The following is a 23,500-nucleotide window of genomic DNA, read 5'->3' on the forward strand; positions in this document are numbered from 1 at the left end:
AAACTCAGAAAGACAGTTCCATGAAATGAGGAATAAAATTAATGAACAGAGGGAATTCTTCACAAAAGACACTGAAACTCAAAAAAACCCAAAAAACCAATCAGGAATGTTGGAGATGAAAATACAATGAAAGAAATTTAAAAAAAAAATCTGTATTCCTTAAATAACACAGCTGATATTATGTAGGACAGAATTACCAACTTAGGGGACAGAAATATAGAAATGCTTCACATGGAGGAGAAGGAGAGAGAGCTAAGACTAAAAAGAAATGAGAAATTCTCTGAGAAATATCCAAATCAATTAGGAAATGCAACATAAAGATTATAGATATTCAAAAGGGTGAAGAGAGGGAGAAAAGAGCACAGAGCTTCTTCAAAGAAATAACAGCAGAGAACTTCCCAAACCTGGGGAAGGGGCTGGAATTACAAGTATAAGAAGCTAAAAGAACTCTTAATTACATCAATGTAAAAGGAACTTATCCAAGGCATATATTAGCAAAACTGGCAAAAAACAACAAAGAAAAAATATTAAGGGCAGTAAGGCAAAAGAAAATAAATTACAAAGGAACCCCTATCAGCCTTTCAGTAAATTTCTCAGCAGAAACCTTACAGGGCAGGAGAGAGTGGAATGACATATTCAAAACTCTAAAAGACAAAAACTTTCAGCCAACAATACTCTGTCAACTGAAAATATCCTTCAGATATCATGGAGAAATAAAAAACTTTCTCAGATAAACAAAACCTAAGGGAGTTCATCACCACAAGACCCTCCCTGCAAGAGATAATCAAGAAGGCCCTCATACCTGAAAAAAAATAAAGAGTTTACAAAGCCTTGAGCCAGAAGAAAAATAGGCAGACAAAATCAGAAAGCTGCAGCTATCATAACAGGTTAGCAAATGTAATTATAACATTAAAGATAAAGGGAAGAAAAACATCAAATATAATATAATCATTTCATTTTAACCACAAACTCTTAACACAAAATGGAATGAGTTGTGATGACAATAACTTTGATGGGGATGAAGAAAGAGATGGAAACTACTTAGACCAAGGAGATAAGAGGCTATCAGAAAACGGACTGTCTCATCTACAAGATTTTTTATACAAACCTCATGGGAACCACTAAACAAAACATCAGAACAGAGCCACAAATGATAAATAAAGAGAAAACCGAGAAAATCATCACAAGGAACCAGCAAATTGAATTGGCAGACTGAAACACACAGGACGAGAGATAAGGGAAATAGAGAACAACGGGAAAATGTGGTAAAATGTCAGTATGAAGCCCTCATGTATCAATACTCACTCTCAAAAGACACAGAGTGGCTGGATGGATTAAAAAACAGCACCTAACAATATGTTGCCTCCAGAAAACACATCCCAGCTTTAAAGACAAACACAGGATCAGAGTGAAGGGATGGAAGATGATACTTCAAGCTAATGGCAAACAAAAGAAAACTGGTATAGCCATACTTATATCAGGCAAAGTAGACTTAAAGATAAAAAATGCAATGAGAGACAAAGAGGGGCAGTACATAATGATAAAAGGGAAATTCCAAAAAGAACACATAACAGTAATAAATATATATGCACTGAACAAGGGGCACCAAAGTATATAAAGCAACTATTAACAGACCTAAAAAGAGATATTAACAGCAACACAGTAATAGTAGGGGATCTCAACCTCCACTTACATCAATGGATATATCATCCAGACAGAAAACCAACAAAGAAACAGTAAAATTGAAAGAAAAATGGACGTCATAGATATATATATATAGAACACTCCAACCAAAATCAACTGAATATGCATTCTTCTCAAGAGCACATGGACCATTCTCAAAGACAGATCATATGCTGGGAAACAAGGCACACCCGAATAAATTTAAGAAGATTGAAATCATATCAAGCATCTTTTCTGACCATAATGCTATGAAACTGGAAATCAACCACAAGAAAAAGGCTGGGAAAGTGAAAGTATGTGGAGAGTAAACAACATGCTACTGAACAACCAATGGATCATTGAAGATGTAAAAGAAGAAATCAGAAAATATCTAGAGATATGTCATACCAACTCATATAGGATGCAGGAAAAGCGGTCCTAAGAGGGAAATTCATAGCTATTCAGGTCAACCTTAACAAAAAAGAAAACTCTCAAAAAAGCAATCTTAAAGTATACCTCACAGAATTAGAAAAAGAAGAACAAAGAAAGCACAAAGTCAGCAGAAGGAGGGAAATAAAAATTAAAATGTAAATAAATGAAATTAAAACCAAAAAACAGTAGAAAAGATCAATGAAACTAAAAGCTGGTTCTTTGAAAAGATTAACAATATTGACAAACCCTTACCCAGACTCACTAACCAAAAAAGAGAGAATCCTCAAATAAATGAAATTACAAATGAAAGAGGAGAAATTACAATGGATACCACAGAAATACAAAAGATTATGACAGAATACTATGAAAAACTATATGCCAACAGATTGGACAATGTAGAAGAAATGGATAAATTCTTAGACTCATACAACCTCCCAAAACTGAATGAAGAAGAAATAAGAAAATCTGAATAAATTTATCATAAGTAAAGAGATTGAAACAGTAATCAAAAACCTCCCAAAAAATAAAAGTTCAGCACCAGAAGGCCTTCCTGGAGAATTCTACCAAGCATTCAAAGAAGATTTTATACCTTATCCTTATCAAATTATTCCAAAAAATGAAGAAGACCAAACACTTCATAACATATTCTATGAGGCTAAAGCCACAGAAGGACAACACAAAGAAGGAAAATTACAGATCAATATCACTGATGAACAAAGATGCAAAAATCATCAACAAAATATTGGCAAACTGAATACAGCAATACATTAATAGGATCATACACCATGATCAAGTGGGATTTATACTGACACCCACTGATGGTTCAACATTCACAAATCAATCAATGTGATAAAACACATTAACAAAATGAGCAGTAAAAACCACACAACAATATCAATAGATGCCGACAAAGCATTTGACAAGATCCAACATCCATTTATCACAAAAAGTCTCAATAAAATGGGTATACAATGAAAATATCTCAACATAAAAAGGCAATATATGACAAACCCACAGCCAACATCATACTCAAAGGGGAAAAACTGAAATCCATCCTTCTGAGAACAGGAACAAGACAGGGTGCCCACTCTCACCACTCTTATTCAACATAGTAGTGGAGGTTTTGGCCAGAGCAATTAGGCAAGAAAAAGAAACAAAAGGTATCCAAATTGGCAATGAAGAGGTGAAAGTCTTGCTGTTTGCAGATGACATGATTTTATATATAGAAAACTCTAAAAAACCCACCAGAAAAGTATTAGAATAATCAACAACTACAGCAAAGCTGCAGGGTACAAAACGAACTTAAAAAACTCAGTTGCATTTCTATACTCTAATAACGAACTAACAGAAAAAGAACTGAAGAATATAATCCCGTTTACAATCGCAACAAAAAGAATAAAATACCTAGGAATAAATTTAACCAAGGAGGTGAAAGATCTAATGCTGAAAACTATAAGAAATTAGTGAAAGAAATTGATGATGACATAAACAAATGAAAGATATTCCATGTACATGGAAGAATAAACATAGTTAAAATGTCCATATTACCTAAGGGAATCTACAGATTCAATGCAATCCCAATCAAAATCCCAATGACAGTCTTCACAGAAATAGAACAGAGAATCCTAAAATTCATATGGGGCAACAAAAGAACCCCAATAGTTAAAGCAATCCTGAGAAAAAAGAAGAAAGCTGGAGGCATCACCATCCTTGACTTCAAAATATACTACAAAGCTGTAGTAACCAAAACAGCATGGTACTCGTACAAAAACAGACACACAGATCAATGAAACAGAACTGAAAGCTCTGAAATAAAACCACACATCTATGGACAGCTAATCTTCAATGAAGGAGAAAAGAACATACGATAGAGAGAGGAAAGTCTCTTCAATAAATGATGTTGGGAAAACTAGAAGAATGAAAGTAGACCATTATCTTTTGCCACGCCCCAAAATTAACTCAAAATGGATTAAAGACTTGAAGGTTAGATGAAAACCCATAAAACTCCTAGAAGCAAATACAGGTAATACACTCTTTGACGTCAGTCTTAGAAGCATCTTTTTGAATACCTTGTCTACTGGGGCAAGGGAAACAAGAGAAAAAGTAAACAAACGGGACTTCATCAGAATAAAGAGCTTCTGCAAGGCAAAGGAAATCAAGAACAAAATGAAAAGACAACCCACCAACTGGGAAAAAATATTTGTACATCAACTTTCCAACAAGGGTTAATCTCCAAAATATATAAAGAACTCATACAACCCAACAACAAAAACTCAACCAGATCAAAAAATGGGCAGAGGATAGGAACAGACATTTTTCCAAAGAAGATATACAGATGGCCAACAGGTACAAGGAAAGATGTTCAACATCACTAATCATTAGGGAAATGCAAATCAAAACTACAATGAGGTATCATGTTACACCTGTTAGAATGGCTATAATTACCAAGACAAAAAACAACAAGTATTGAAGAGGATGTGAAGAAAAGGGAATCCTTATGCATTGATGGTGGGAATACAACTAGTGCAGCCACTATGGAAAATAGTAAGGAGATTTCTCAAAAAATTAAAAATAGCCAATACCATACAACCCAGCTATCCTACTACTGGGTATTTATCCAAAGAACTTGAAATCAACAATTCAAAGAGACTTATCCCCCTCTGTATTTGTTGTAGCATTATTCACAATAGCTAAGACATGGAAGCAACCCAAGTGCCCATCGACTGATGAATGAAATACTACTCAGCCATAAAAAAGGACAAAATTGTCCCATTTGCAACAAGGTAGATGGACCTTGAGGGAATTACGTTAAGCAAAACAAGCCAGACATAGAAAGACAATCACCACAGGATTTCCCACATATGTGCAAGATAAACAAACACATGGACAAAGAGAACAGATTAGTGGTTACCAGAGGGATGGGGGTTGGGGAGGTGGGCATAAGTGGCAAAGGGGCACATATATACGGTGACACAAATAATGTACAACTGAAATTTCACAGTTAAAAACTATTATGACTTCAATAAAATTAAACAAAAAAATCAACATAAAAAAGTGTTAGTCTTAAAATTTGTTCCTTCCTACCACAATCAAAACGTGTCCGGAATTACACACTAGAGGAATATAAAGGGCTTTGAATATAACTTAAAAAGTAGACATATATGGAAGAAAGTAATGCTAAAAACGATTTTTATAAGGCTCCTTGTGTCATTAGCAAAGAGTCACGGCAAAAGAAATCCCAAAATTATAGTATTAAGAGGGATTCTTAAAGTTGTTTCTGGAAATCAGTTTAGAGCAAAGATCTCAAACTCCAAGCCTACAGTGGCCATGCAGGTGATATAAATGGGTACAATGGGCCAGGAGGGCACCATTCCAAGGCAGTGGGAGGTTGCTACTGTTTGGCTCCAGTCAATTGTTGACAGGTGAGAATTAGACCCAATGTTGCCAAATCTTCCAACTTTTCAATAGATGATGGAAATCTGAACTTCCATGCAAATATCTCTAATTTTTTGGCCCAAAATTTTTACAAATATTATGTGGGCCTAACACTTAGTGGTTTAAAGAACTGAAACATCTCTCTGACTACCAACAACAAAAAAGCCAGCTGGAAATTGGAAAAAACTTAATTTTCTTAAGTTTATCCCTACAGGATTACTAATATTACCATGACTAATAATACGAGATTTTGCTTTTAAAATATAAAATGCTTACAAATTAGGAATAATTTTATTTAGTACCCATCTCTAATTCAAATTAGGACTTCAAATAGCAAGTTTATTTGAAATAACAGTAAATGTTAACAGTAAGCATCAATACACTAATATATAGCTGAAAAAGAAATCTATTTCTCAAGAAACAAGCATAAAAACAATTTCGTTTTAGCAAGGACATTACAAGTGTTAAGTGATTTTATTAGAAAACAATTTCAGAAAAAACATTTAAAAGATATGATCACTGCTCCTAGAAACAGTCACCCACTAGTTCTTTTATAGTGACGTTGCTGCTGGTGGACATCAAGATTTTTGTGAAGTCTTAGGTTATAAAGACATACCTAACAACGACAAACCATATAATTTTCTTTTTTAATTTTCTACTTTTCTCATTCACAACCCTAATATTCTTTTTGTTTAGGTAGAATGAGTCCCAGTTTAGGATGTTGTTTCTTTTCTGTTGAACTATTTATCATGAAAAACCAATTCAAAGGATTATTTGAAGGAAACAAAGTGTTTTCAAAATTTGGTCTGCTCACCTCTTTCGTTTTCTTTTGTTAATCCTCTGGAGTAAGCAGATGTTATACCTACAAGACTATTTGGCCTGTTTAGTTGACTTGAAGCATGGAGTGAACTGCTCATGGTAGAAAGTGAAGAGGATGGAGTAGTTGAACTTGAAGTTGATGCTGGTCTGTAACGCTGGTAAGTCTGTGAAACATTAAAATTAAAAGTCACATGAAATATTAAAAGAGTTAAAAACATATAGAACACTTAAATTCATCCCAAAGGAAAAGTAATGTTCTAATCATGTCAAAATAACTCAGATTTCCAGTTAAAATCCTTTTGAGTATTCTGTATACAGTTGTTAGTATATCAATCTCTTGTATACTGAGAATCATAAGAACTATTTGTCATATTTGACCTAGTTGTGTTGTTGGTATACTGTTACCTCATCATACGTTCTGGAGTACTTTTGCTTATATTCATCTTCTCTAGATGTTTCTGACTCCTTCTTTTCTTCTTGCTTCTCTTTATCCTGTTTTTCTTTTTCCTCTTTTTCTTTTTCTTCATTTTCTTGTTCTCTGGTTCGGGTAGAACGACTTCTTCCTATTGTTTTTTCAGCTTCCTGAAGATCAGTCAATGTCACCCCCTGCACACAAAAAAGATAAATTTAATTATGAGAGGCATTAAAGCTTATTTCAAAGGAATGTAAGTAGATAAATTAAATATGAATGTATTAAAAGTCAAATATGCATGTTTGGAATTGGTTTCCAAATTGAAACAGAATTTCTACTTAGCAAGTCACAGTCACTCTATGAAGAATCATCATGAGCAAGCACAATAATAGGTACTGAGAAAAACATAAAATATGTGTAAGAAACTGTCCTTCTATTCAAGAAATTAACAAAATAGCACAGGAGATGACAGAAATACCATATGAATATAAAATTCCCAAGAAGTTCAGAGAAAGGAGGAAAAGCCAATATATTACATTGTTTATACAGGCATGTGCTGCATAACGATGTTTCAGTCAACTAAGGACTGCATATACGACAGTGATCCTATAAGATTAGTACTACATAGCCTAGGTCTGTAGGAGGCTATACTATTTAAGTTCGTGTAAGTACACTCTATGATGCTCACACAGTGACAAAATCACCTAACGATGCATTTCTCAGAACGTATTCCCGTCTTTAAGTGATGCATGACTGTATATTAAATTTATATGTATTTATGTTTTTATATATGTATATGCACACAGAAAAGATTTCAGTAAAGAAAAAATTTTTGAAGGTTAAGTTTTGAACAACAGGTTGGATTTCAAGAAATAAAAGTACAAAGAAAAAATATGTTAAGATCCTAGCAAAGACTTCAGTTTGAAATGTGAGTAATGGTAAGGATCTAACAGTTGAATGTGGATTTTGGAACTCCTCAACTGTAGGAAAGGAAAGACACAAAAGGATATAAGAGACATAATTAGAATGGCAAGGAGGAGATAAGGAGGTAAGAAGTAGCCCAAGTGACATTTTTCTCATACTTGCACATTAGCTGCTTGATACAGCTAATAAAACAGACCTATTCCCCCACAACTCCAAACATTCACAGAATTCTTTTTACGCTTATCAAATACTCTGCGCTAGACACCATGTTAGGAATAAAAAAATAAATACTCAAAGAGATACAAAAGCATACACTAATTAGATAGATTGTAATATTAACAGTATAAGCATACACAAAGGCAAAGGGAGGACCACTAAAGCAACTTTTATCTTTTAAGATTTACTCACATCATATACTGACATCAATATTCTCACAGGAAAGTAAAAAAGGCAAAGGCAATTTATTTGGAAGTTTATATGTTATACACTTTATTACCTGTGTTGATCTTCTCGACTGCCTTGCTTGTCTAGATCTTGCTTTTCTTTGGGATTCAGACTCTTCATCTCTAACAGGAGTGAGGTATGATCTACCGTAATAAATAAAAATCGTTAGTTGGAGATATAATACCTGTGAACATAATTACATAAAAATGTGTGCGAATGAAACATACAAGTTTAGCATCTTAATGGGTTTAAAAAGATGTCTTCAGAAAATAGTTATACCCACTCTGAAATTCAACAATGCCATGTGATAATTTTTTAGATTGAAAATAATCATATTAACATATCATAGTTTTCAAGTTCTTCCTAACCAGTTTTTTTTTCTTTTTTTTAAAAACCATGTAATGTCATTCCTTTTAGTCCCTCTTTTGATTCCTTGCAACACTATCCTAGGTGACATATGAAGTTATCTGGCTAACTCTACACTGTCAGTGTCTTCTTATGGTACAATGGTTAGGACTGCATGCAACATTCAGGATATGGGATGACCAGTGAGTAAGTAACACTCCCTGTAGTCTTGTCATGTGCATTTATTAGTGATGTTTTTGGTAAACATCCTATCACAGGATATGCACAATTATAAAAGCATGCAACCTATGCCAAGAGTTAATTAATTAAAGAGTCGAACAAGCAGAGATAAGACAGAGCCTGCAACATAACAAGAAAACTTCCCCCAATGATCACTATTACTTGGGAAGTTCAATCATTAACATCTAGTTACATGACCATCTAGCTTACATTTCTCAGAGAACACTCAGAAGTCGAGTACTTCTATTTTCTGTGGTGTTTATCAAGATTATACCACTTGCCCCCATTTCCAGATGTTACTTTTTAAAAAGACTCTTTTGTTAGCTTTAGTATTCTTCTCAATTTGCAATTCATTCTGCTCTTTAACCTCTGTGACACTATTCATATATTCTTAACAAACTTCAGAATTTATTCTTGGTTTTGTGCCTTATCTTTTAGGGTTTTTTGTTTTTGTCTTTTTGTGAGGAAGACTGGCGCTGAGCTAACATCTATGCCAATCCTCCTTTGTCTTATGTGGGATGCTGCCACAGTGTGGCTTGACAAATGATGCTAGGTCAGCACCCAGTATCCAAACCTGCAAACCCTGGGCCGCCAAAGCAGAGTGCATGTACTTAACCACTACGCCACTGGGTCAGACCCTCTTCTAGTTTTTTTTGAATGTGCTCTAAGTTCAGAGAGTTCAACATATCTTCATACTCCTTAGAATCATTTATGGTTTCTTCAGAATTCTTTTTAGAGAGCCCTCATTCCTTTTGTTACATAGGAATTCATATTTCTTTCCTCCACACTCTTGAATTCTTTGAAATCTGTCTCTCTAAAACTACAATAGGTGATTCATTATTTCCCAGGATTCAACTCCTTGGATAATTAACCCTAAGATGATAAGGTTGTTTCTCACCCAAGATCCTAGTTGCCTCAATTTCATCAAATTAACTGTTACTCATTGATTACAGTTAGTTCTAGAGGGCTGGTTCTTCCCGTTTCTCTTCTTACAGATAAACTGTAAACGAGAGAACTCAAGAAATTCTCAAGAGGGTGTTTTTACTTGAATGAGACATCCAATAAACTTAGAAAGATGAAAATCCCACCATTACTATATTTTGACTTAGGTTGTTTTTATCATCCAATTTGAGAAAATATCACCTGTTTTCTCCATTTGGTTCAACAACTTATGGCACTATATTATGATGATATAACTTCCTTTTTTCTCTTTATCTGTATGTTCTCTATCATGTTTTCATCTCTAGGTTTCTAGGAGATCCTGAAAGACTATGTTTTTTTGCTATCATATAGCACTACATTTATCTTATCAATAAGGCACACTTCATCAAATTGAAGCATTTCATTGAAGAGCTCTATGTTACCAAATTTTGTTTCTACTAAAATATCAGTACTGATTTAAGTTTATAGACTAAGTTTTAAATGTTTTTAAAATTAAATTTATAATTGTTTGTTTCCTGTTACCTTAATTTGTTCTCCTAAATGTGGAAGGCAAGGAAAAAATTCACTAAACATTTTGGTTATCAGCCATTTCCTTTGTTTGACTTTCTCTTAGTTGAGATTCTGCTACATATGGCTCCATCTGTACCAACGCATAGATCCAGAGATGAGCGCCACTTGTAGGATATCTGCCCTCTTCCACGATACTCGAGCTACACAAAGCTTGACATTTCTCTTTCTCCTGTAGTTTTATAATTTTCATTCTGTCTATATATCTACTGTCATGAGTTTTAAGGTTTTTATTTAGATATAACAGGTACTTCCTATTTTTATAACAACTCTAATGATTTTTCTGGGATAAGTAATTCAAAAAGAGAAAGAGGGGCTGGCCCCATGGCTGAGTGGTTAAGTCTGCGTGCTCCACTGCGGTGGACCAGGGTTTCGCCAGTTCGAATCCTGGGCACAGACATGGCACTGCTCATCAGGCCATGCTGACGCGGCATCCCACATGCCACAACTACAAGGATCCACAACTAAGAATATACAACTATGTACCAGGGGGCTTTGGGGAGAAAAAGGAAAAAGTAAAATCTAAAAAAGAAAAATAAAACAAATAAAATTTAAAAAATAAATAAGAAATAAAAAGAGAAAGAGAATAAACTTATTAGAGATTAAGAAATATTATATCTGGGGTATAAAATTAACGTGCATAAATCAGTAGCATTTCTATACACTAACAATGAACTAACAGAAAAAGAACTCAGGAACTCAATCCCATTCACAATCGCAATGAAAAGAATAAAATACCTTGGGATAAACTTAACCAAGGAAGTGAAGGATCTATACAATGAAAACTACAAGACTTTCTTGAAAGAAATTGACGATGACATAAAGAGATGGAAAGACATTCCATGCACATGGATTGGAAGAATAAACATAGTTAAAATGTCCACACTACCTAAAGCAATCTACAGATTCAATGCTATCCCAATCAGAATCCCAAGAACATTCTTCAGAGAAATTGAACAAACAATCCTAAAATTCATATGGGGCAACAAAAGACCGCAAATTGCTAAAGCAATCCTGAGCAAGAAAAACAAAGCCGGCGGAATCACAATCCCCAATTTCAAAACATACTACAAAGCTACAGTGATCAAAACAGCATGGTACTGGTACAAAAACAGGTCCACAGATCAATGGAACAGAATTGAAAGCCCAGAGATAAAGCCACACGTCTATGGACAGCTAATCTTCGACAAAGGAGCAGAGGGCCTACAATGGAGAAAAGAAAGTCTCTTCAACAAATGGTGCTGGGAAAACTGGACAGCCACATGCAAAAGATTGAAAATTGATCATTCTTTTTCACCACACACCAAAATAAACTCAAAATGGATCAAAGACCTAAAGATTAGGCCTGAGACAATAAATCTTTTGGAAGAGAATATAGGCAGTACACTCTTTGACATCAGTTTCAAAAGAATCTTTTCGGACACTATAACTCCTCAGTTGAGGGAAACAGTAGAAAGAATAAACAAATGGGACTTCATCAGACTAAAGAGCTTCTTCAAGGCAAGGGAAAACAGGATTGAAACAAAAAAACAGCTAATTGGGAAAAAATATTTACAAGCCACTTATCCGACAAAGGGTTAATCTCCATAATATACAAAGAACTCACACTGCTTAACAACAACAACAAAAAACAACCTGATCAAAAAATGGGCAGAGGACATGAACAGACATTTCTCAAAAGAAGATATGAATATGGCCAATAGACACATGAAAAGATGTTCATCATCACTAATCATCAGGGAAATGCAAATCAAAACTACACTAAGATATCACCTTACACCCGTTAGATTGGCAAAAACATCCAAAACCAAGAGCGACAAATGTTGGAGAGGTTGTGGAGAAAAAGGAACCCTCATACACTGTTGGTGGGAATGCAAACTGGTACAGCCACTATGGAAAACAGTATGGAGATTTCTCAAAAAGTTAAAAATAGAAATACCCTATGACCCAGCCATCCCATTACTGGGTATCTATCCTAAGAACCTGAAATCAGAAATCTCAAGGGTCCGTTGCACCCCTATCTTCATCGCAGCATTATTTACAATAGCCAAGATGTGGAACCAACCTACACGCCCAGAAACTGATGATTGGATAAAGAAGATGTGGTATATATACACAATGGAATACTACTCAGCCATAAAAAAAGACAAAATTGACCCATTCACAGCAACGTGGATGGACCTCGAGGGTATTATGTTAAGCGAAATAAGCCAGTCAGAGAAAGACAAACTCTATATGACTCCACTCATAGGTGGAAGTTAGTATATTGATAAGGAGATCTGATCGGTGGTTACCAGGGAAAAGGGGGGGTGGGGGGAGGGCACAAAGGGGGAAGTGGTGTACCCACAACATGACTAACAAAAATGTACAACTGAAATCTCACAAGGTTGTAATCTATCATAACATTAATAAAAAAAAAAAAGAAATATTATATCTGAAATATGATGAGAAGCTTTGTTGTAGAAATTGGTTATATAAATTTTGAAAATGCTATACATTCTAACATTCTCCAGGAAAATCACAACATACTAAAAGGTTGGAGAAGTACTGAGAGAAGAAATCTGTTTAAGTGTGTTTAACTCAGCATTTCCTAAGATCATTTAAGTAGAAAACACTTTTTATTTTCTTTTGCGGTACACCTATTAAATGTGGAAAAGTGCTCTGTGAAACATCAGCTTGGAAAATATGGTCCACTGGCTAGTTTTTTCCTCCATTCATTTAACACTTATTTATGTACCTACTGGCCCTATGCAATTTATTGCTTTTTGGATTTCCACCAGATGAGAAGAAAAAAGGTAAAAGAAGAAACCTGTGATAGAAAATCTGGTTAAATAAAAAAAGTTTACAGCAGCCCAGATATATCACTTCAGCATTTCAGGAGCTGCTCTGAAAGGAAGCATGAACATGGACTATTGAATTCTGACTTCTACTATACACATACAAAGTTTTCATATTTAGTTTAGAACATTGGCACTTTGCCCTTTTACACACACGGCAAATAGCACTAATCAACCATCACACTATCTTCCCAGGAGCCTAGATTCTTTTTCAACACAGTTTCAAGTTGCCATCAAAGTTAATAAATCTATTTATCATATCTGATTTAACATTTGCAGCTTAGATGGATAAAAATTACTTGTTCACAGACTTGTAAAATCTGCTCATTTAAATTTTCCATACAAGATTCGCCCCAAATTAGCACAAAAATCTAGCCTATCAATTTGTAATACACAATATATTTCCCATATTTGATAGTTCCCATCTGATATTCAGTTCCTTTGTCTTCCCTTGGGGTGAAATAGAGACCAGCAGACCTCTAAGAATAGGATGTAGAGAAGAAAAATAATTAATATATTTTATGTGTGTTTAATTCTAAACAGCTGATGATCAAAAAGATGGTAAACTATACCAGTCAAACTCCATTGTGGCCTTAATCATTACTATATTATACTATCATACCAGATCTCTTTCTTATAACTAGATAGAACATGTAATTGTACTCTTTAGTAGTCTTAGATTGCTTACTATTTTCTGAGTAACCCAATAGTTTTACTTTTAAATTAGGGATTTTTTTCAATAAATGCAATTATTCTATATATTTTTTATTTCACTGACATTTATTGGCTGAAATATTTATATTTATTTATACTATTTATATTTTGGTTAGTCAACCAAATTACATCTCTAAAAAGCTGAATACCAATCGTTGTTTCTCACTTACTTTTTTCCTTCCAGAGGCAAGATAAATAAATGGGCAAATGGGAGCTGGCTGAGCCAAGGGAAAGTGGTGGAAGAGAGTGGTTATACTAAAGTAACAGTTCTATGTGAATTTACGCTACAAATTTGAAGTTATTAGTAAGGTAAGGTTTTGCAGTTTGAAAAGACTATGGAGAATTAGAAATACTTAAACAATGAAAGAATTTGCTATCATGTTCCATCTATTTAAAGCTAGTTTTTCTCCTCCCTACCACCCCTCAGATATCCCCTAAATTAATCCATTGGAAATCTTAACAAACAAAAACAAGAAATCCTCATCCAATCCTGATCAATAGAAAGAAAAATTTAAGAAGACTGTGGAATTTATAGCGTGTATGGTAACTTTACATAATATCCAAAAGTACATATGTAAGGGTACCTAAAATGGCACAAATGTACTGACATCTTTTTCAGTCATAATATACTTTTAAATCATCATATATACATATTTTGGGGCAGATTTTCAACCATATACATTTCAAAACCACTAATGAACTTTAATTACAAGACAAACAAGAGGCCAACAATGTATTCAAAATTGCAAGCAATTATTTGACATAAAACAAAACACAAACATTAATTAATATTATTGCAAACATCATTGAAACAAGGTTAAGACAAACAAAATTTCTGTAATATAGACCAGGAAAAATGTCAACAGGCACATTTTGTTTCTTATACTATTAGAATCTGCTTTGTCCTGACAATATCTCTAAATATTTAATTCTCAATCTTTAATGTCTTTCAGGATTAATTTTAAAAGCTGAAACTCAACTCTCTCCAATAACATAAAAAATAAAGAAAGACTATGTGTCAGAAATAAAACAAAGTTAATCCAGTTTGTATTTTAGTAAGGAAATTATCAGTTTATAGCTAATTTAATTTTGCAAGAATAAAATATAAAAAAGGTTACATTTAGTTTCCTAAGATTTTCCTCTTTTTTGAGAGGAAAACAAAATTCAAAGCTAGGGACTACACATGATACAGCAGAAAGAACACTGGACCGATTTGCCTGTAATCTTGGGCCTAGCCTTAGCTTTCACACTAATTAACCATATAAAGTGGAAAAGTCTGTATCTCTGGGTCTCAGTTTTCTTCTGTAAAGCAAGATATCACAAAAGATAAGTTCCTTTCCAGATCTATGATTCCATACCAATTGGCAGCAGCAGGAAGAAATGAGCAATGCTTATAAATATGCACAAAATAAAACTCATAGACCCTTTAAGAAATTTAACCAAAGAGTGCCTTCTATGTACCAGAATTAAAACTAAGTGAATGTATTTAACGTATTTAAAATTATTTGTCTTACACATATGTACAAGAAGCCATTCTTTAGCAAGAGAATCTTAAAATGAAATTCTCAAAAATAACAACAAAAACAGTTTACAATCCATTTCTTAATAATGGATGGGAACAATGAGAAGAATGAAAAAACCTGTTTTTGTCAGTTACACCTACTTTTCCATGAGTGAGATTGTGTGTGTTTAGGTATCCATCACAAAAAGTTTTGAATTAAAACAACTATAAAAAAACTAAGATGGCTAAGTAACAAGACAACTGTCTGGCTCACTGCCTTTTAACAGAAACATCAATTCTGTCAGAGGTGGGTTATCAAGCCTTAAAGCCAGTAATTGCTAATTATATCAATTTACATAGTTCTGAGCTGATATAGGTTACTCCATTTATTAACCTACTGGAGAGATGGTCATCAACTTCCTAAGAGTAAGAAAACAAAACAAAACAAACAACTTTCATCACTGGGCAAGATACATCAGCAGTCCTATTTGGGCTTTACACACCTGCGTCTCTCCCTGACCTCTGATGTGGAGGAGACAGTGCCAGCAGTAGTTGTAGTCAGGGTTGTGGTAGAGGCTGCAGCATTTACAACAGTTGGAGCAACAGGAATGGTCACTGCCGTAGGAACACTGTCCTTTTCTTTTTCAGCACTATCCTCAGCCCACAAACGATTTGAGGTACTATTGTATCATAAGCAGCAACACAAAAAGAGAAAAGGAAAACAGCTAAACAATGAAAGCACTTTCTAGCAGCTGAAAACATGTGACTACAGGGATGGATTTTTTAAAAACACAAAGACATCTTTCAGCTATGAACAAAAAAGCTCACCCAGAGCTGTCAGAGACAAATTTATATTTTAAGCAACCTAATTCAAGGAAAGTTCATAATTCAGGAACTTAACATTTTCCCCAGACATGCATAATTGCCTCTTTTGGGAACCAATTTTTGCTTGCAGATAATTTTAACAAGGTAAATGAAAAAATCCAGAGCCCCACAATCTTCTAAACAAAAATGCATGCACATACATAAGCACACAGTAGGCCTGAACACAAAATGTATCTGTGACTCACCTGCTTTGTGTGCCTGCTGAGGAAGAACCCGTTGTAATCTTTGTAGTAGTGCTTGTGCTGGAAAGCAGGCTTTTCTGAAGCCCAGCTGCAGAGGTAACTGTTGGTGTTGATGTGGTGCTTGGAACACTAGAACTAATCAAATCATTATGTCTTCTACCGAAGGAGCAACTAAAGGAAAGAGTCATATCTATATAGGATGTGTTCGTATGTGTACTCTATAGTTAAAGTCTATACATTACACAGATTCACAAGGGTAGGAAAAATCTAAAAAATTGTGTTCCTAAATATACCACCGGCTCCAGCACCAAGAGTTGCATCTACAACTTGCTAGAGTCTAGATGATTTCACTAATTTGGTAGTGTATCACTTTATTGCCTCCCCTCCTCACTCAACAAGAATGAATGATGATCTGATCTGATCTTTCACATTTCTGGAAGTGTCATGCCAGCCTGGGTCTGAGGAAAACACTTTGCTTTGGCTTTACTCAGGGAAAGTTAAGACTGATATTTTTGAAGAAAACTGTTTCAGCAATGAGTCACATTCCTAGGAGTGACCCATACTTACATTATACTTGTTCATCTTTTACTCTTCTTTTTGGTTGCCTTTAGCAGAGAAACAATTTATAGGTTTTTTTCCCTCTCCCATGTGCTATTACCAACATTCTAATTCAAGGTATTTCCATAGCTCTGAGGTCTGAGACAGGTGGAAATTTTCTAGGTCACCAAACGATGACCAGATCAATTAAGACACTGATCTAGTTCAACTGCTCTCAGCAATTATATGAGTTCTTCTTTAATACGCTACAATCTAAAAGATACTTCATAAAATATCAAATTTAATTACATAGTGTAATAGAAAGGCATAAGTAGGAGCAAATTTTCACCCATATTTAAATAGATGTTCTATGTCTTAGATGAAGCTTTAAACAACAAAAGATATATTTAATAAAAGGATGTATTTTCTTATATGATATTAAATTGAGGGCTCCAAATTGCCTCATATTTTTATAAAAGAATACAGAAAAGTTACTTAAGAATTACATTATTACCTTTTATGATAAGTTGATCCTTCATTAATTGAGCTATTTTTTTTGAGATCATCTTCCCATTTTCTTCTTGTATACGAACTACTTATTCGCAAACTTGAAGAGTCTCTGTGAAAAGAATATGCTTCAGATTTCTGGTAGGTAATTGTAAAATAGGGTTAAGAAAACGGTATATTAATAAACATTGGTAGAAGCAGAAATTAGTAAAATCCCTTGGGAAAACACTTTGGAATATTTATTAAGAAATGAAAGTAATTCCAGTTCTAAGATTCTATCCCTAAGGTATAATCTTAATTATGGGGAGAAAATTGAGATGTTCACAGAAGTTTTATTTATGATCACAAATATTAGACAACTTAAATGTTCACAGTTCGGGGAGGGTAAATGGTTACTTTAACCTCAGCAGATCTATTCTATGGATCATTATATATTAATGAAAAACAATGTTTATGGAAAACATATATTAACATCTAAGACTACATGTGAGATGTTAGGTGAAAAATAAGTCAAGACAGAAAACTGGATTATTATACCATGACTATAACTATATTAAAAAGTTCTCACACACCATGTGCTGAAAATTAGTAAGAAACAAACTAAAATGTTGACAGTGATTAAGGACTTTTTCTTCCCTCTTCTTTCTCCTTTTCTATACGTTCCAAACATTTAGAGAGCATGTACTAGTTTGTGACTTCATCTGCCACCATCATCCCCTCACTGTCTTCTGACCACAATGCCTTTTTCTTTTTTTCTATTTCATGAACATACCAAGCCTGCACCTCCTCAGGACCACGCATTTGGAGTTCCATCAGGAATACCCTTTGTCTCTTCCCGCGATCCATATCCCACACAATTACAATGCTCATGTTTGAATTCTCATGCTAGATAGTAAAGATTTTACAGTAAGAACATAAAAGCAAATCATAATGAATTTACCTGTTTTCTTTCTCTTCGATGTCAGATGTACTGGCTAGTCGTCTGGGTATTGTAGGTGCAACATACGCAAGCCTAGTTCCCTTACTATCTTTCTCCTACACAACAGGAAAAAAAAGACTAAAAATCAATCTGTGTGATGATTATAGGAGCTGTGGAAGTATTAAGCAAAGAGTATTCAACGATTTGTAATTACACACCCATCACAGTTTACTTTATAGTATTTCCATAGTTCCTAGCTAAACTCTGAAATTGATATCTTTAACATAAGCACTAAAGGATAGCCTGTTCAAACTAATTTTCTTTTCTTTGTCCTTTAATCTAGAATTAGATAATATTTAACAGAAGAAAGGAAGAAAAATTCTCCCACATTTCAATGACTTTTTCTAAAACTTCTATAATAGATTACTTAAAGTAATATAGTACCATAAGGTAAAATATCCTCATTTCTTCTAGAGAAATAAGGTCTCACATATAAGTCCCAACATTTATGTTATACAAACTATTTACTACCTTGACATTCTATGCTTTAAAATATAACATTAAAATATTCAAAACATAAATTATTTAAATTATATTTATCTAAATCTGGCTGAGACTGTTGTGACATGGCATCTGATACATTCCCACTATATTGCCTGCTATATTGGCATCAAGTACTTGGAAAACAATTGGGCAATAAATTTATACAAAATAAAAAATATTAAAATTACTTGATGAGAAATTCCCTTTCTGACCAAAGGAAATGAATTTCTGATACAAGGAAACACTCTTAAATAAAGGAAGAAAATTGCAGAGGAAAAAAAGTCCAAGCACTGAAATGCAACTATATAAAATAGCATTGCATGAACTGTGTGCATTCTATTTGATGCAATTTAATACTACCTTTCAAAATATAGTTATTAAAACCACTCATTAAGATGAAATTGCTCGTGATGCATCAGATGAAAAAGCAGGTAAAGAAACTGCAGATACCGAATAAATGCAACCTATGAGTATACTCTCATTCTAGAATAAATGTGTTCCTAAATGTCAAAAAACTTTCTTAATAAATAAAATAAACTTGTTTCTTATATATTTTATTGTAAATTTCAACTAGGATAAAAGATTCCTTTAATTGAGTATAATCTCATAATTTATGTTTTGAGCGAATACATCTGATTTTCCAATACGTATAATTCTATCTAGATATTTCTTTACAGTAGGTAGATTTGTATTAGTGAATAATTCATTAAGTCAGGTGAATTAAGTTGATACACAGATCTAATGATACATAGTAGAAAACCCATCGGATTTGATGTTCCTGAGAAACAAACTATTAGAGTTTTTAAAGAAACCAGATTGAGAAATAGATTACCTTTTCTTTATTATCCAAAGAGGAGGAAAGTCTGGGACTTGAAGCTGAACGCATAACACCTGCAGTGTCTTTTTCTTTCTGAGCCTCTTTAGACGCTGTGATTTCTGCAAGTGCACCGTAACTGCCTGTCTTTCTAAGTCCTAACCTCCAAGATGCAGGAGACTCGTCTTTTCTCTCTTCTTCTTTGGGAGAAACTTTTGTAGCTGAGGTTGGAAACTGTTTTTATTTTATTTTATTTTTAAGGAAAAGAAAAAAAGAATTATCAAGACGGATCAGTCCTTAAGCCGGAAACAACTTTTAGATAACATGTCTGAACTCACAGTTAATAGTTTCAAGAGAAATACTTTTACTAAGTAGGTTAATGTCTTAGTCAAAAATGTAAAGATCTAAAACTGAAAAAGGAATCAACTATCTCTGTAGAAGTTAGATTTAAGAAAACACACTCCACACTTTATATCACACAGAAAAATTATGATGCAAATATAGAGAACAAAAATGAGCACAGCATAAGGACTTAAAATCATGCATCTTTGGAACCAATCTTCATATTAAACTTGTTATGTTGTAACCTAATATAAATCCTTGCACATAGAAATGCCTCACCATAGATTTTTCACCCTTATTGGGCACAAGAACAATGCCAGTTTTGCGCAAGCCCTGCCTCCATGATGCAGGATCTACTGATTCCACCACAGGCATGATAGGAGCAATGAAATCAGACTAAAGCCAATTAAAATAAGACAGGTAAAGAGAGAAAGACTGAAAGCATGAAAACAGAAAAGGAGGTTATGAGCAAAACACACTTTTTTCTTTTTAAAAGAATTTTATAATAAATTGAAACCCAATAACTGGGTAATAATCCAAACTTTAAAAGTCACTGTGAACAAGTTTCAGTTTTAGCCTGAGATAATCTGAACGAATCTAGCAGAGAATCTTCTAAAGCAGTTAAAGGCACATACAGCAGATAATATTACAATATGTGAATGAACAAACTACTGCACTTTAATTTTGTTTTTACTCATTTATATACTTGGGGTAGAAATTTTTAAATCCAGCATAATCAATAAAGAAAGAATACTATATATTTTCTAATTATAGTATTTAATTCAGTAATATTTTTAATTTTATAGCCTTAAATTTACTGTTTGATATTTCCACCAAACATTAATCTAAACATTTCAACTAAAAACTATTTTTTTTTGGTGCATATATTTATTTCATTTTCAGGGCTTTCCAACAGCCCTAAAAACGAAACATCTGTTATCTTTAGCTCACTTCATCAACGTCACTTACAGAGTTTAAATATTCAACAATACTTAAATATACACAGACAAATATAGCAACTAACTAGTTGCTTTGAGCATAGGATATGGGTAATTTAAAAAAATCCTTTCTTTCATATTTACTGCCAAAGTTTGTTGTAATGAGCAGTTTAAAGTACTCATGATGTTGGAGAGCTACTTCATGGACAAAATGGTTATAAGATACCTCTGGTACTTCTAGTAATTAATTCCTATCAATAGAGTCGAAAACAAAGACATGATAGACAGCATTCCTCAGTTCCCACTGTGCACTGAGGCATTCCAGGGGGTCAGAACAAATTCTCAGGGGTGTTGTAGGATATTTTAAAGTTCTGAGAGACGCACAGTGACATCTGTTGGACACTGCACAAACTGCCATTATTAACTTATTTGCACCTAATAATGAATAATAAATGAAACAAAGAGGTATTTCTTTTGGTCAGTGGCACTGTGAAAAAAACTCCACTGACAGAAAATTTCAGGAACACCTCTGTAATATTTCATGCAATATGATAGGCATTGAGATGACTGTTTATTGATTTCTGAGTTTAAAGTCACAGTACTCTAGAACAGGGGTTGGCAAAGTTTTTCTGTAAAGGGCCAGATTGTAAGTTTTACGCTTTGCAGACTATAGAGTCTCTGTTGTAACTACTTATCTACACTGCTGTAGCACAAAAGCAGCCACAGTAATACCTAAATGAATGAACATGGCTATGTTCCAACAAAACTTTATTTAGGGACACTGAAATTTGAATTTGTGTCACAAAATATTCTTTTCCTTTCCATTTTTTCCCCCAACCGTTTAAAAATATTAAAACCATTCTAACTTGTGGGCTGTACAAAAACAGGTAGAAGGCCAGCTTTGGGCCAGACACCACGGTTTGCCAATCCCAGCCCTAGAATATCCCCCAAAGCAGAAATAAATGATGTTTCTCCATGATAAAACAGTCAAATAGCAGATAACAATTACTGAACATTGCAGCAGAAGCGAACATTTACCAAGTGTTTACTCATGTCACACTCTAGGTGCTTCACATGGGTTATCTAATTTATTCTTTACAAGCACCTAATGAAATACTATTATTACTGTTATTTTAGAGTTGAGAAAAATGAGGCAGTATTATCAATTTCCAAAGGGACATTTGTTGCACTGTAACGACCAACATACCTCCACTCTGCCTAACATGAATTTGGATTTAAGTACTGGTTTATATGTTTAAAAGCACCTTTCAATTTTACTTGGTGTGTAAATGAACCTCTCCGAAATACTCAATTATACCTACTCCCTGAAACTCTTTTTTTTGGCTTTTATAACAGGACAGTATTTAGACATTCCTACTCTTCTCACCACCCTCTTTCTTGGTCTTCTTGTTCTTGTTAGTGGCTTTCCTTCTCATAGCTCGGCAACATAAGCACTCCAAGAGTCTATTCTCAGATCTCCCATGTTCTCTTTCTACTTTCTTCTCCTGAGGGTTGGGAGTAGGATCTTCTCTATTTCCTCAGGCTAAATATTAACAGTATTCAGTTTATTCTGAAATCTGTTATTCTCCAGCTCAGAATGACTCCTAAATTCACAGGGCTGAATTTCTATTTACCTGTAGAAGGCACTATCTAAAATTATAATTGGAACCTGGAACTCAACATGTCTAAAATCGAATACCTTTATTTCCAAACTAATTCTTTCTCAGTTCCCTATTTCTGTTAATGGCACCAATAATCTCTTCAATCTCCTGTGTCTGAAACTTCAGTCATGTTAGACATCTTCTCTGTCCTCTTCCTCCATCTATAAATTGGGTGCCAAGTCTCTAAATCTCCTCCTCTCTTTTATAAGGCCACTGCCACATCTCTAAGTTTATATTCTTACCATCCTGGGCAACTTCAATGACTTTTCTAGTAAATCTTCTCTCGATCAGCCTCTCACCTTCAAACATCCCTGTACATTGCTATCAGAATAATATTCTACAAAGAATAATTCTCTCATGGCCTTGTTCAACACCTTCTATGATTCTCTACTATCTATCAAATTCTAAAAATGTTACCACAGAAATGAAAACATTTCATAATTTGGCTCTACTTTTCCTGTTTTACATTGCATCTGTACCCTATAAATCAATCAACTAGGTAACTCATTTTTCCTATAAAATACTCCACATTATCCCTATTTTGCTTACATTGTTTCTCTTCTCTCCCTTTCAACAAAGTGTACAATCATTCCTTCTCTGTTAGTTGAAATACTACCTACTTATTCTTCAAGATCTAGCTGAAATGTTCTCATTCTACTGCTCAAATCAAATGTGATTTCCTCTGTTTCTTAACCATCATTCTACAACTGTACACTTTTAGTTGCATACTTCTATACTCACAGCACATAGTAGTCTTTTATTAAATTATTATTATGCTTAATAACCAGATTTAATTAACCAAAGCATTTAATTCCAAGAAAATTCAGAATTCCTACCATCTAGTGAAGAAAATATAGTTTACACTTATTGGAATTTATGTGTACACAGCAGATAGGTA

General features: G+C 34.0%; 1 protein-coding gene across 11 annotated transcripts in view; it reads right to left on the reverse strand.

Moving 5' to 3' along the window:
- The window catches only part of PPP1R12A (protein phosphatase 1 regulatory subunit 12A), a 152,006-nt gene that overhangs the window by 25,484 nt on the left and 103,022 nt on the right, over window positions 1-23,500 (reverse strand). For 4 of the 11 annotated variants that reach the window (XR_002804704.2, XM_023631513.2, XM_023631511.2 and 1 more), the window contains exons 10-17: window positions 19,680-19,895; window positions 18,326-18,420; window positions 17,393-17,497; window positions 16,345-16,512; window positions 15,778-15,954; window positions 8,181-8,271; window positions 6,754-6,954; window positions 6,344-6,512 (exon numbers count right to left, since the gene is read on the reverse strand). Coding sequence is in view for 10 of the 11 variants with exons in the window: in XM_023631513.2 (XP_023487281.1) it covers window positions 6,344-6,512; window positions 6,754-6,954; window positions 8,181-8,271; window positions 15,778-15,954; window positions 16,345-16,512; window positions 17,393-17,497; window positions 18,326-18,420; window positions 19,680-19,895 (1,222 nt within the window). In the remaining variant the exon portion in view is untranslated. The remainder of the gene's footprint in view (window positions 1-6,343; window positions 6,513-6,753; window positions 6,955-8,180; window positions 8,272-15,777; window positions 15,955-16,344; window positions 16,513-17,392; window positions 17,498-18,325; window positions 18,421-19,679; window positions 19,896-23,500) is intronic. The other 7 variants (XM_070253892.1, XM_023631512.2, XM_023631517.2 and 4 more) reach the window with 4 other exon arrangements.

This window comes from Equus caballus, chromosome 28, assembly GCF_041296265.1.
Source record: "Equus caballus isolate H_3958 breed thoroughbred chromosome 28, TB-T2T, whole genome shotgun sequence".
NCBI lineage: Eukaryota > Metazoa > Chordata > Mammalia > Perissodactyla > Equidae > Equus > Equus caballus.